Source organism: Lycorma delicatula, chromosome 9, assembly GCF_047948215.1.
Source record: "Lycorma delicatula isolate Av1 chromosome 9, ASM4794821v1, whole genome shotgun sequence".
Taxonomy (NCBI): domain Eukaryota; kingdom Metazoa; phylum Arthropoda; class Insecta; order Hemiptera; family Fulgoridae; genus Lycorma; species Lycorma delicatula.
Genome location: NC_134463.1, coordinates 108,578,328 through 108,594,554, shown reverse-complemented (window position 1 = coordinate 108,594,554; position 16,227 = coordinate 108,578,328). Strand labels below are relative to the sequence as shown.

The 16,227-nt window shown below is 27.3% G+C and overlaps 1 protein-coding gene across 1 annotated transcript in view; it reads left to right on the top strand.

Annotated features, from left to right (window-relative positions):
* The window catches only part of LOC142329776 (sorting nexin-8-like), a 38,887-nt gene extending 23,462 nt beyond the window's left edge, over positions 1-15,425 (top strand). Inside the window, exons 7-11 of the mRNA XM_075374556.1 lie at positions 233-354; positions 461-595; positions 4,665-4,881; positions 8,521-8,709; positions 11,271-15,425. Coding sequence (XP_075230671.1) covers positions 233-354; positions 461-595; positions 4,665-4,881; positions 8,521-8,709; positions 11,271-11,342 — 735 coding nt within the window. The 3' untranslated portion in view covers positions 11,343-15,425. The remainder of the gene's footprint in view (positions 1-232; positions 355-460; positions 596-4,664; positions 4,882-8,520; positions 8,710-11,270) is intronic.
* Positions 15,426-16,227: the final 802 nt, after the last annotated feature.

Genomic DNA, 16,227 nt, shown 5'->3' with positions numbered 1-16,227 from the left:
AGTCTGATTTAAGGTTGTATAATTGCAAAAAAAGAAAAAACTTTTTGATGATTGTTTATGAATTATTTTAAAGTAACATAAAAATTGATTCATTGATCATAAAAAAAAAAGTTTAATGAATTTAATTTATGGTGAATTTGAGAAAAGTTTCGCTGTAGTATTAGTAAATGTTTGTGTTTATAAACTTTCTTTATTCTTTTAATTATCAAATATTTTCACGTCTTTATTTCAGGATCTTGTTCCTGGAGAGACACACACAGAATTTGCAACCAGTAGAGAACAACTAAGAATTATTCTAAATGGTGTTAATAGAATAAAGCAAATTGCAGATGTTATATCGCTTAGGACTCATGGGTAAATAATTAAAAAATTGCTGTATTCTCGTTGTGTTTATTTATTAATTATAATTATTTTGCATAATTAAGAAATATTTACTGAATTATTTTTATTGTGTTCTTAGATATGCAGAAGATATGTCTGAACTTGGTACTCAGCTTACATATCTTGCAACAGAAAGTGGTCCTACATCACATTGGGCTACTGGTGGAAATTCTTTATGGCCAGATATACAAAAGGGTCTTGGTGTGATTTCAAAGTAAGATTTTTTTAAATAATAAAAGATTATAAAAGCTTGAGTTTATAAATTTTGTTTTATATTCATTGTCTACAAACAAAAAAAATTATTAAAAAAAAATTCTGACATCTCAACACATTTAAATAAACCCCTAATGTATAAATTAAAAAAAAAAAACTTAGAGCAATGGTGAGGTAAAATAAAGATCTAACATAATCAGTTCTTGCAATTGTTTTAAATAAAATATGTTATAACTATCAAATTTAAAAATAATAATATAACTGAATCCCAAAAACACGTAAAATAAAAAAAACTACTCAGTTCTTTAAATGTCAACTTTTTCAAGTTGGCACAAAATTAAAAACAACTATGGGTATATATGGGTAAATATTAAATATGGGTATATATTTTATATGAAAAATTTGCCTATAAGAAAAAAAAATGTTTACAAGAAATATAAGAAACTTGTCTGTTTTAAAAATAAGAAAAAATATTCAGTGAAATGTGGCATTAAGTAACTATTGAACATGAAGTAAGGTTGTCTATGATATTTTTACTTTTTACCTCAAGATTTGGTAGTAATTTTCTTTACAACGAAAGTTTTACATCAAAACATTTGAATATCAGAAAAACATCTGGCTGTATATTCTTCCTATATACTACAACTATTCAATACTAATTTCAGTACTAAATAACAATGATAATAAACAAAAAAAATATACAAATTGCAAAATGATCATTTAAAAATCTTTGACTGATTTTTAAAAACCTTCAAAGAATTTCTTTACAAAGTAAAAAAGAATCATTATTTTGTTTGTTTTGAGGAAAACTTAAAACTAAAATATTTAAAAAAAATAATAAAACCCTATATAAATTATATTGAACCACCTTTTTTAAGGCTATAATAAAAAAAAAGAAAATAAAAATTTGAGTTACTACAAACAAATTTTTTTATAAATTTTATAATAAAGTATTTATTTCTGTAAAAGAAATCATTATCAAGAAAACTGATTTTACCTTCCAATATTTTCAAAACTTTCGGTTGAAAAATAATCATAAACTTTTAATCTTAATTATCAATTTATTATTCAGTAAAGTATTTAGTCATAATGTTAATTACACCTGTCTTAAAAGTTAAGGAAACCCAATAGTTAAATAATAAAATAATGTACATTTCAATTTGTTATATTTTAATACATTATTCAGTTAAATACTTAAGGGATGCTTACATGCTTCTTAAAACAGATGTCATTAACAAAAATGTGACTGGATACTGCATTGAAGAAACTGATGATAATTAACTCCAAAAAGCCTGTGCAAGTATAAATTCCATTATTTTGAAAGTGAGTCATGAAATAATTTTAAATCATGTTATGTTTAATCTAACTGTTTTAAATAAACAAAAAAATTTCTACATATTACTATTTTATGTATTTGTTCTTGATTTATATTTAAAATGTTATGAGAGAAACATGAATCTTTACCCCAAGATGCCACCGATATGGTTGGTTCATGTGCTATAGAACAATTGGATGCAAAATGTAAATTTATATAACAAATCCCGGATGTGCAAATAGCCATATTAATATTGATTTTCTTTTGGTTTACTAAATGTGGAAATATAAATTGATAAAATAGCTTTTGAATTTTGTTTATGTTTTATGTTCATGAAAGTGAATTTGGGAAGTTTTTATCAAACAGAATATTTTTTTGAGGTATGAGGCCTGTTCAAAAATAAAACCAGACTTTTGAATTGCGCAGCTAGAAGAATTTTATCGATGTAGTTTGTTCTACTTAATAAAACAAAATACTTTTCATATCCTACCAAAAACTTTTCTATATGTGCTTTTTGCATGTTCTTTATAAGTAAAAGCTTCATTTTGTATGCTGTGACCAATTTAAGTAAGTCATTGAATCAGTTTGCCATACAATAATTCTTAATAAGTGATTTACACCAGCCATTATTAAGTTGCAGTGATGATTGTTTAAGACATACTAAATTTTGTAAATGTTTTACGCAGTTTAAAAATGAACATGAATCAGTTGGTAATAATATGTTATTAAAAAGAAGGTCATTGACATTGACAAACAGCTTTCAAAAAATTTGTATGTTTTAATCGCTTCTTAACTATGGAAACTAGCAAACAAGGCAATATTTCAATTAGCTCATGTTGTGATATTAACTGAAAAATTGTGGGTACATTAAGTGGCAGTAAATTTCATGCTTGGTTGATGTTATAAACCAAAAAAAATTGTTTAGCTGTTTGTCAGGGGTCATTAAATTATGTTAATGATAAAAAAAAATTAAGTATCGTAATAAGTGATTAAACATGGTTTTATTGGTCCATTGTTGAAACTAAAGTTCAGCTCTTAAAATGGATATGAAAACATTTTTCAGAACAAAAAAAGAATATCAAGATCATTTTGATAGTTTTTTGGCAGTAAAGATGTCATAAACATCATGGGTTTTTGTTTGAAGGTAAAATTATGAGGGTGGTTCAAAAAGTAATAAGACAAAAGCTGTAATTCAAAAAAAAAAACTTATCCTAAATCTACATTTACATGTTCCTTCTCAAAATAGTCTCCCTTAAGTGCAATATGTTTTCTCCAGCACTTTGCATTTTGTCTCCACAGCTTTTACAATTTTAGATCTCTAGATTTGTTTCAAATTTTCACCCTTTCAAGTCCTTCGCGTCTGGGAGTAGCCAGTAGTTACATGGAACTAGATCTGGGCTGTGAAATAGCGATTTGCGTTATTGCAATGCAACAATAGATCTTCATTTTTTTCTAAAGTTTAAAGTAAATTTGAAGATAATGTGTAATGTGTTGAAGCACATTGATTCACCAGAGAGCATCTAGAATTTTTTTTGTAGATGCTTGATGTTGGTAAATGTATCCTTCATGATCAATAAAGATGATCATCCTGACTTTATTTATCTCCCTTTCCTTGTATGCAGATTTCTTTTTCAGAGATGGTGAAGAAGCTCATTTCCATCGATAGCTTTATTGTTTTATCTCATGTGGATCTTATATTTCATATGCTTCTGCTCACTCAATATATTGTGCACTACGTTTGGAGATATGTAGCTTTTCTCCCATATCAGTGTCCCGAATGATAACCTTCACTGTGTTCATTTAACACCATTAATCAATGTGCTAGTCGGCCCACTCTCAACATGTCTTCCATGCTCTCTCCTCAGGCCAAAAATGTGGCGTGCAATAAAAACAAGTTGCACATGAAACACACTCTTCATTGAATGCTTTTTTCAATATTTTATACATTTCAGGAGCTGATTTGTAAATGGACACAAAACTGAATTGCATAAAGTTGATCAATATTTTTTCCATGGTAGGTGATTACCCAACATACTTTACATGAACAATGACAGATACTACTGAGTATCTGTCATTGTTGTTGTTGTTGTCATGAGTATCTGGTCTATAATAATCAACTTGAAATTGACAGTGGAAGTATACAACATATCTGGGTACTAGTATGCATGCAATACTGCCTCTTTATGCACTTTAAATTTCCCTGTGAAAATCAGTCTCATTTTTCCCTGTAAATAAATCAATTCCATTTGGTTTTTTCTCTTGTAAACCAATGTTAGTACCTTAAAGTTTTAAAAAGACTATGAAAAATATCAACAGGAAGAAGGCGAAACCCTGATGATCCTATTCGTGGCTGCTCCATCACAATCCACTTAACATTGACCTCCATCCCTAACGCGTTAATCCATTAATTTTGATAAAAGTTAAAAGGCCAAATATTTGACCTGACAAAAGGATTAAAAACCATTTGCATACAACATTGAAGTCAGTTGCAGCTTTTTATGACTGGTACCTGAAGTGAAAACACTATTGAAATAAATATTTCAGTAAGTAGTGGAATCTACTTCAAGGGTAACAAGAAACAATAGCTACCCTAAAAATCTATGTAGGAAAAGTCTGATTAATGAGATATTGGCTTATTTTCAATTTAAAAGAGTAGAAATAAAATTTCAGAAAGGGTCAACCATTTATATATTGATGGAAAAGTAACTGTTTATATTGAAAGCATATCTTGATTCATATACATTTTTTTTTACAGAGAATTTAATCAACTTTCATCTAAGGCAAACCAGCAAGCAACTTGGGAGGAAGAAGAAGTTTGTGAGGAATTGAATTTGTTATTAGATGTATTAATAGGACATCGTGATTTATGTGAAAGAGTTGAGCGTGGTGTTGCTCAAGACCATCAGAAAGCATTAGCCAGAATGTTAGCACTAAAAAAACGTCAAATACAAGGAGTTCTTCGTGGTACTGATGTGAGTATTAGTATCTAATATAAAAACAAGTGCTAAGTACAAATACTTAATAAAGATATTAATACAATGCTAGTTTGTTGTTGTTTTCTTACTTACTGTAAAACTAATGATTTGCATTTTCCTCCTTTATATCAATGTGAGAATGTATTTTGCATCAATTGTAAATCAAATTTTTGCAAATAAAGTTTTAGATTAAATTAAATGTGAAACTAAAAAAAATTGACTGTTGATATCAACAGTAAATATAAAAAATAACTTGATATCAAGTTGGGCCACGTAAAATAACTAGTTAAAATATAATAGTGAAAGATAATTTATCTGAAAATTTACTGCTTTTTAACCATAAATGAACCACGTGATTTGTTTTACCATTGCAACCTTATTTAAAAAAAAAAATATGTAGGGTTCGCTAAATGTGAACTTAAATGTATTGAGATCCAATTCACAATAGTTACTGGTTTTTATAATTAGTAAACTGTTGAATAAAGTGTTACCAGTTTACTCATTAATAAACTGTGCCATTCTATTTATACAATCAGTTTCTTATTAAGAAATCAAGAGTGTGCAAACTTGATATAGAAGCACTGCTTAGAATAACTAAAATTAGACTGCAAGTCAAGATTTAACTTTATTGGTATTTGCAGATTTTTAAATGTAAGTAAACCATGTAATTTGATTACACATGGAAAAAGTCAAGTGATACTACCAGGTATCAGATAGATTATATTATGTTTATACAAAGATTTAGAAATCAATTCATCGACTGCAAAGCTTATCCTGGAGCAGACACTGATAGCGACCATAATTTAGTATGAATTGTAGATTGGGGTTTAAAAACCTGAAGAAAAGATGTCAGATGAATTTGTGGAATTTATAAAAGTTTGAAGAAGAGGAGGTAAAAGAAGAATGGGAGAATGTTAAAAAGGAAATTCTAAAATTAGCAGGTGCAAACTTAGGCGAAACAAAAAGAACTGGTAGTAGAAAATCTTGGATGTCAAAGGATATATTGCAGTTGAAGAATGAACATAAAAAGTATAAGAATGCAAGTGATGAAGAAGGTAAAAGAACAACTAAGAAATACTATAAACAAGAAGTGAAAATTAGCGAAAGAAGAGTGGATTAAAGAAAAGTGTTCAGAAGTAGAAATGGAAATGATCATTGGTAAAATAGAAGAGCATACAGGAAAGTTAAAGAGAATTTTGTGGTACGTAAATTAAAATCTAATGTGCTAAAGATGGTACACCGATTTATAATACGAAAGAAAAGGTCAATAGGTGGGTGGAAGAATATATTGAAGAGTTATATAGAGGAAATGAATTAGAAACTGGTGTTATAGAGGAAAAAGAGGAAGTTGAAGAAGATGAAAAGGGAGGTATAATACTGAGATCTGAATTTAAGAGAGCATTAAAAGATTTCAATGGCAGAATGGCTCCTGGGATAGACAGGATACCTGCAGAATTACTGTGCAGTGCAGGTGAGGAAGTGATAGATTATACAAACTGGTGTGTAATAATTATGAATAAGGAGAAGTTCCGTCAGACTTCAAAAAGAGTATTACTGTCATGATACCAAAGAAAGCAGAATCAGATAAATGTGAAGAGTACAGAACAGTTAGTTTATCTACTCATACATCAAAAATCTTATCTAGAATTCTGTACAGAAGAATTGAGAGGTGTGTGGAGGGGAAGAAGTGTTAGAAGACCAGTTTGGTTTCAGGAAAAGTATAGGGACAAGGGAAGCAATTTTAGTACTCAGATTAATAGTAGAAAGAAGATTAAAGAAAAACAAACCAACATACTTGGTATTTATAGACTTAGAAAAGGATAACGTAAACTGGAATAAAATGTTCAGTATTTTAAAAAATTTAGGGTTCAAGTATAGAGATAGAACAACAATTGATAAAGGGAGTCTGACAAGGATGTTCCCCTATCCCCATTACTTTTTAATCTTTAACAAGCAGTTAATTATGTATGTTAAAGAATAATTTAGATCCGGGGTAACAGTGCAGGTGAAAAGATAAAAATGTTATGATTTCCTGATGATATAGTAATTCTAGCCGAGGATAAAAAAATTTAAAGGAAACAATGAATGACATGGATGAAGTCCTACGCAAGAACTACCGCATGAAAATAAACAAGAACAAAACAAAAGTAATGAAATGTAGTAAAAATAATGAAGATGGACCACTGAATGTAAAAATAGGAAGAGAAAAGATTATGGAGGTAGAAGAATTTTTTTATTTGGGAAGTAGAATTACTAAAGATGGATGAAACAGGAGCGATATAAAATGCTGAATAGCACAGGCGAAATGAGCTTTTAGTCAGAAATATAATTTGCTTACATCAGAAATTAATTTAAACGTCAGGAAAACATTTTTGAAAGTATGTTTGGAGTGTAGCTGTATATGGAAGTGAAACTTGGACGATTGAAGAACCTGAGAAGAAAAGATTAGAAGCTTTTGAAATGTGGTGTTACAGGAGAATGCTAAAAATCAGGTGGCTGGATAGAGTGACAGATAAAGAGAGGTGTTGCGGCAAATTGATGAAGAGAAAAGCATTTGGAAAAATATAATTAAAAGAAGAGACAGACTTATAGGCCAAATATTAAGGCATCCAGGAATAGTCGCTTTAATACTGTAGATGTGAAAAATTGTGCAGGTAGGCAACATCAGGTAGGATGTAGGGGTTGTATTGAAATGAAATAACTGGCACTAGATAGGAAATCTCGGAGAGCTGCATCAAACCACTCAAATGACTGAAGACAAAAAAAAAACTGAAATAAATTTTTTTTCAGTTACATATAATTTACTACTGCTTCTCTATTACTTTAATTTATATTTCCAATATAGTCCTATTAACTTGATATTTGAGTTACGTATGTGTCCATGAACAAAGAATTGTCCATTCATGATAAATGCCAACTTGATAAGTAAAGGTAAGCTTATGCAATCAGTATCTATATTTGTACTAAATTACCAATTTTATTATATTATTTGTTAAACATTAAACCTTTCCTCTGTTTGAAACATCTCAGAAAGAGTTATTGAGAAATACTAATTTATCTGGATTGAAACTAAAATTCAATAAAAAAGAAACCTTTCCAAATCATTTCCCGCATATTTCCAAGAATAAGAAATTTCAATTAAAAATGAGGAGTTTTCATTTATATAAATCATATGTGACTAAGCAAATATATTATTATGTACTAGCTTAAAATAAAAAAAAAATATTAAATTAAAAATATGGGAATATAATGAAAAACTTCAATCCCACCTTGGTGTGAAGGAGATAGACTAACCTTCATCCCACTTTTCAGTTGTTACAAATTTTATATCACAATGCACAAAATACATGAGTTACTGCATCAAATGACTATTTCATCCATTTTAGCATGAAGACCCATTATATTTGTAAGAGTAAGCAAACTAGATGCCAAAATTATGCATACAGAATTACATCCTACGGTTTTTTTATTTTATTGGGACTTCAGAAAATCAGAACTATAAAACTGGATATCTATTCCATTATGGAAAATAATGAAAACAATTAACTGTGTATATTTGCAACATTCATTTAATAAACTTTTTTTGAGTCACAAGCTCCATTCCATGGTAGATAAAGAGAGCATTTTATTTTTCAGGCTGAATCTGTTGAAGTTTTAGAACGGAGAATGTTAACACAAGAATCTGTTATAGCATCAGTAGAATTGAGAACATCTTTTTCATTACATTGTGTTCATCTTGAAACACAGTTAGTTCATGCTCATCTTGATATACTTGCATCTGTGTTAAATTCACTTGTATCAGTTCAAGCGAGAGGTCATTCTGAGGTAATTTTATTATTTTTGTGTAACAGAATTTTTATTTATTTATTTATGTAATGTATCATTGCTGACAAAACTACGCAGAATTTCATATTTTTTTATTTCATTACTTTTATGTTTTATAATAATAAAATGAAAATAATTACCATGATATTAAAAATTTTTCCTAAATTTTGGCGAAATAAAAAAAATCTGCTGAGGATTTTACGATGAGCTTGTATTTTTTTATAATGTCAGCTTGAAAAACTAATTTTGATTTATTGTCCTTTGATAAATTGATTTCTGCATGCTTTTATAAAAATTAGTTGTAAGTTTAATTGATTTTTTTTGCTGCTTTTCTTTGAATAAATTATTTTATTACCTAAGTGGGAAGAAAATTTGCATACTAATCAGGTTAGAATTTCCTAAGAAGATAAAGAGGAAGATCATAAAGGGTTAATCCTTTGTGAGGTGTTGTTAAAACTATTGTATATCTGTCATTAACTGGAGCTCAGATCAAAATTTGTATTTGAGTCAACTACTTGCTGTATAAAATTACAAAAATAGTAAAGACAGTAGTATAATATCATTTATAAAGCTTTCATAAAGGATTTTATCTTAATTTCTCAAACATGGTTACTGCTGATATGTTTAATGAATTATTAAAAAAGTGAAAATCCATCTTACCAGCAAATTAAATGTGGCTTTGCAGATCTTTCAGTCCTTAGACCATTATCAGGGTTTTATCTTATACATGATTAGAAATGATCTGTACCTGTGATTGATCATAACCAACCTGATTAGAGATGAGGTGCAAGCATTTTCAGACAGTTGGATAATGTGTTAAGGTTTTTAAAACCCAGACCAATAGATTCTCTTATGATCTGGAATACAATGAAGTATTTTTAAACCTTTCAGCCTGTATTGATGTGAATTATACTGGGTGTATAGACACTAAGCAGTTGAAGTTAATGAGAAGGTGATTAAATAGCCAGGAAATACTCCATGTATTGGTCCTGAACGCTCATTTAGTTAGCTTAGCCTCGGCCGGGGCAGTCGTTAAAATAACGAATTTCCAATAAAATGAGTAAAGGAAAACTAAACTTGTAACAAAGATTTACAGATTGTTATTCAGGAATTTTTAAAGGCCTTTGATTTCTTACTAAATCTGAGAAGACCTAATTTTAGAAAATTTATTGGTTTTCTTAATGGACAATGGTGTGTTCAGGTGTTAGTAGAGAATTATGGAACTGAATGGAGAAGATCTGAATAGATTATTTTTATTCTATTTATTTATACAGCAATAACCGGCTTATGCCCACTTACAGTTATTGGTGGATGGTAATGAATTTTTTAGGGTGCAAAAAATGTCATGCCTGACTAGGCAAGAATTCTATGAAATTACTGGACTTTTTTCCTAAAAGTTCAACATTTATGTCTTTTGTGTTACAAAAATCTGTAGCATACTTTTTTGCCTGGTATTGTATATACGTTATAATGTAAGAAAATAAACAATTATATTTGAAATACATAACTCAAATACCAAAAAATATAAAAATATTTACTATATTATCTTTTTCTGTAAATTTTTAGCTGTAATTAATTACAAAAATCTGTAGCATACTTTTTTGCCTGGTATTGTATATACGTTATAATGTAAGAAAATAAACAATTATATTTGAAATACATAACTCAAATACCAAAAAATATAAAAATATTTACTATATTATCTTTTTCTGTAAATTTTTAGCTGTAATTAATTTGACCTACATTAAAAGTATTATACACTAATTTTTTTATTTCCTAATTTCCAAAGATCAGATTTTATTTGTGAATAAGCGCGCATGCGCGCACTAAAACAAAAATTTTCTGTATTGTGGTAAATGAGTTTTGCATTATCTTTGTCTTCCTTGGTAGTAAAAAATTATTACAAAAAGAAAATGAAAACAAAAATGTAATGTTTTTTGTTGCTTTTTATTTTTATGTATTTTTTTCCATTTTGGCTTTATGAATTGAGCTTTTTCTTTATATCATACTTTTAATCTTTTTTATTCTGTATGTAACATAACATCTGAGTTAGATACTGTGTACTGAAATAGTAGTCATTTTTTATATAAATTTTGTGAAAGTTTTTTTGTTTTCATTTTCCTTTTGTTATGATGGATTCAAGTAAAGGCTTTTGTCCAACAATTAATTAAAATTATCACAATTTTTTTTTAATAATTTGATCTATTAGGAGATTTCATTATTTTCTTCTGTTCTAAAATGCAACCCAGCGATACAAAAAGGTGTCAACTTTAAAGGAAAAAATAACATAATTTTGTTATGGTAAGAGAAAAAGATTCTAAGATGGCAATTGAATAGTGTGATTGTGAAACTAATATTGTAATGAACATTTTGTATTACAGGACAAAATGTACCGTTCACACAGACCATCCAAAATTGCTAACATCTACAGACAGTGTAGAACTTTTATCAGTTTTACTGTTTAAAAAATATGTAATAATACATTTTTCAATGATTTTTTTTCTCAATTGATGTTTATAGTATATTGATTTATTATTAAATTTTGTTTTTTATTGTTTCAGTTGGCTGATGTATGGAAATTAATACATCCAACAGTTTTAAAATGTTTACCTGAGAATATAACATTATCTTAATAAAGATATAATATAATTTAAATAATTAATTGCAATTAATTATTTATTGAATTTTATAATGTTAAAATAATAGTTAATCTTTACATTTATTATGGTTTATTCTTAATATTGGATTATGATTTAATTTTTACATTTAAAGTTATATGGTTATTGTTAATTAATTTTATCATATATTATATGGTATTTTATGAAAGTTTATGTTTATATGCAAGTAAATGCAAGGAGACATCATAATGTTTCTTATTTGTTACCAATGTAACAATAATTTAATATTAAGTGATATTATAAAATTTTAATATTTAGTGAGAATGGTTCTTTTTCTGACTTTACATTGGCTATGATTACTTGGTTTTTGTGAGCTAAAGAAATAAAAACAATTCATATTTATCATAAACTTAAAACTGAATCTTATGGTCACAGAGTCCATGAGATGGTTAAAGAAAGTGTTGTGTCCTTATCTGACAATAGAATAATTCCTGTAAGTACTTATGTTTTAATTGAACAGTGATTAGATTGAAAATTAGTGAATTTTTTAAACATTTATTGATTCTGGTAACTACAGGATTCCACCCTTTTACAGCTACCCTAAAACTTTTTTTAATTTTAATAAATTGTATAGTGTGAAAAAATGCCAAACTTGATTGGCCTTCAAAAAACCAGTCTTCCGGATAAAAGACACAGATGCTGTCACTCCCCACAGAGACCAACTAACGTATTATATATATCAGTATAATAAATACTGCATTAAAATCTTTAAATAATAATTTTTGTATATAATTTAACTCGGCGTACTTCTTAAATTTTTATATGATTATTTGAATCAAATTTAAATCTGGTTCAAACTGGTATCTATTAATTGTTTCTTTAATCAAATATATTTTGATATTAGTGGTAAAAAGCTGCTAGTAGTACTTTATTGAGTATCAATTGCCTCATTATTTTGTTAGGGTAGTTTTGATCATTATAACTGTTGTTAAAAAATAGAAATTACCGACCAGAAGATATAATTAAGGGCTGTGGTATTATTTAAATGTGGTCACTATATTTCAGAGTACATCTGTTCAAAAAATTAAACTTTTAGTACATAAGCCAAGATTTATCTCGAATGAGTTCAGATCTCTTTCTTCTGACATTCTCAAATAGTCTTTTTAAAGTAACACTTTATACTTTGTCCTTTTGGAAAAGAATTTGTAATGAATGAGCCTCTTACTGTCAAAATAACTGTTAATATGACATTAAAATTTCATTGAACTTTTCCTTTCCCATTGATTGCAAAGACTGAAATTTATTTTTCATATCGTAGTTGTAACTGATTCAAAACCTCATTTTATGATTTTTTTTTAGCATTTCATATTCTTTGGTATGAAAGACCATGATAATGAATTTTTTTGTTCTTGCCACAAGCAAGGCATAAAACTTTATCTCTATTTGAAAAACTTCTTTAATTGGTTAGTATATAATGCAACAGGCTAACTGAAAGATTATGGTTGCATAACCACCTGCTAATTCCTGCTTGATCAAATGATAATTACAATGTATAAGTTCATTGACTTTTGAGAGGTAGCTGTCGCCCATTTCTTATCATCTGATTCAAGTCCATTTTCATTTTTTTTAAACCAATCAAGTCAGTTTAATATAATGTATGGTTTAAAAATTCATAAATATTATTCCAAGTATTATATACAATTTCATATTAATATGTTGTTAGTGCAAGGTTTAATTTGTTCACTCCTCACCAAAGGATGCTAAAAAAAACTTTCATTAAACAATCACTGTATTTGTACTACACAACATATATGGATATGTGGATGCAGTAAATAAGATAATATGATGTGTTGTCTTCTTTTACAAATATTGGCATTCCTACACATTGTTAAAATAACTCACTGTAATGTAATTCAAAAAGTTTGGTTACCTTTGACTACAATACCTGTGAACATTAATGAGAATTTCTGGTTTGGTCTCCAGATCAGCTAAACTTAAGCGGTATTAAGACATGTACTAGTTAATGTTATGGGTTTAGTTACTGTTAGGTTTGGCATTTTCCATAAAGCTAAAGCTATAAAAATTACTATAAAACAAGTGGCTTATGTGTTGACCTAAATGATGAATGGACAACCTCAACTGTCCAACCAAAATAGGTGTTCATAATATTTTACAAAACAAAATTATAAAATATTACAACATAATATTATCACCCGGTTACTGTTGATGTATGTAAGTGACAAGGGTGTGCTAAACAACATCTATAAATAACTGTTCTGGTAGTAAATAAGCAAGTAATTTCATAGTTTCTTTTTAAGTAGCTGTTATTAATAATACTACACTCTCTATAAATAATAGTTACTATAAGATTTAATTATATCCATTAATATTTACACAATATTTTAAGTAAATTGGTTTTTTGTTTTGTCATCTTTTTGAATCTCAGTTTTTTAATTAACGGTAATTAATTTTGTTTTTCTTTGAAGAGTAAAATAATCAATTTTCTTTTACATTTATTTATTCACAAACAATCAGAAACACTTTCAGTTTGAAATGTATAGTTTCAGTTGTACTGAGAATAAAAATTATATTTTTTTACTGTATATTTATTTTGTCCTACTATTATACATTTATCTATTCACTTAATAAAATACTGTCCTAGGAAGGAGTTAGATAATTTCATATTTATTTATATCACTCATCTTAGAGTTAACTGTTGTAGAATATTTATTAATATAGTTACTATTTAACTTTTATCTTCAAATAATACTCTTTTTTTTAAATTTATAATGTGACCAGTTAATACTTTCGCTTATTATTATTATGCGTATAAAGATCAAATATTATTAGAACAAAATATTAGAAAGTGTATTATTAACCCATTCACTGCCAACTAAAGATAAGACTATTCATACCTATCAAAAACTGAAAAATACATCATTTTTTTTAAGATCTAATAATTCAGTTTTTTGTAATTATTTTTACTTTGTCAAAAAAAAATATTTGTAAGGTTGGTAACATTAGTAATGTTAAACTATATTTGCTTCTGGTGACAGAAAAATATTTTATAAATTTTTTTTACAATTAATTTTTTCATTAAAACATTTTACAATTCTGAAGTGTCATTTACATGACACTTCTGAAAAATAATAGAATCGGTTAACTTGAAATGAAACAATGTGTTATAGTAGTGAGTGGGTTGAACATAAAATAAGTTTTTGTTTAATTGTATCAGTGCCTGCAATTTTAATAAGATTCTTAATTGGGACCAATTTATTATGAGACTTAATACATATCAACACATGTATGTATAATGTTAGATAGAAATTTTCTAATTATTTTATCTTAATTGTAAGTATATAATATTAGAAATGTTTACGTAATTTTCTTTTATTTATTGAATTTTTTTTTGCTTTTAATGCTTTTTATTAATAGTTATTTATTGTGGATAAAATATAAACTAGTATAATGAAAATGAAAAATTTGTTTTACTTTTATATGGAAGGTGAAGATAAAAATGTCACAGAAAAGTGTAATTATGTAAATGTGTACATAAAATATTCCATGAAAAAAAAAATTTAATAATTTTATATAAATGTTTCTACTGAAATATAAAATTTGTTTAAATAAATCAGGTCTATCTACAATTTAATTTTTTGTGATTATATAATTCAAAGAAGTAAGAAATTGCAGAGTTTAGGTTAATAAATTTTTATCTGCTTTAATTTTTATTTAATTTTCTAATCTTTAGTCCATTTTTAATAATCTAACGGAGCTTTGTGTAATATATTATTTAGAATTATATGAAAACAACAATTTATTTTTATGTTTATATTCATATTAATATTTAGAGGTAAAAGAACAAATAATATCTCTAGAATTATTTTAATAAATGAGTGATTTAGCATATAAATTAGAATAACAGATCTGATTAATTAAGCTATATTTATAACGTAATTTCTTTTAAAAAAAATAATCAAGTTTAAAAATGTTTTAAAATATATTTTGGTAATATTAAAAAATGAACTAACAACAATGTCATTATATTTATATGTAACATATAAACATGTTGAATTAAATGTTGAACATATTTTATGGATCAAAGATTTATATTTATATTAAAATTATTTGTTTATATTGTTAAAATGTTATTTATTTTGATGAAATAATTATAAAGTATAAATTAAGATCAGAATAAAAGTGTATGGTTTTTAAAATTGTAATTTTTGTGTAACCTTCAAATACAATAATCACTAATTTTCAAAGGTGCAAAGTCTTTGTACCAGTCTTTTGTACCATGGCACATACAAACATGGAAGAATATTATTGGTGGTGATGTGGGGAGGAGAGCATTTCTATTGTCAGTTACGTTATGTATATATATTATCAAGAAGTATAATGAGAGCACTGAACTTATCTGACTAAAAACTGGGCCAGCAAAAGTTCCTGAATTGATGACAAAAAAGAAATAATCTTTTGCATCAAAGTTACATGTGATGAAAAATAGGTCCATGACTACGCCCCTAATTTGGTGAGTACGGAGTGGCATAATAATGGCATCCAGCTTGTTTGGAACTGCTTATGAACTCAGGATGAACTGTACAAAATGTATTTTATAATCTTAGAATATTCCCTGTATAATCCAGTTTTCTCCATGATTACTAAGAGCACATAGATTCCAGGGTGACAACGAAGTAGAGGAGTTCATTGGCTTTTGACATACCCTTAAAACTTTTTACGAGGAGATCCACAAACATATTGGGAAAAATGCTTAGAACTTGAGTGAGACTACATAGAAAAGCAATAAATATGTTCCGTAATTTTATTTTGTACTAAAACAAAAGTCTGGTGTGTAATGTAAATACGTATTATATATTTTTACTATATTATGAAGCACCCT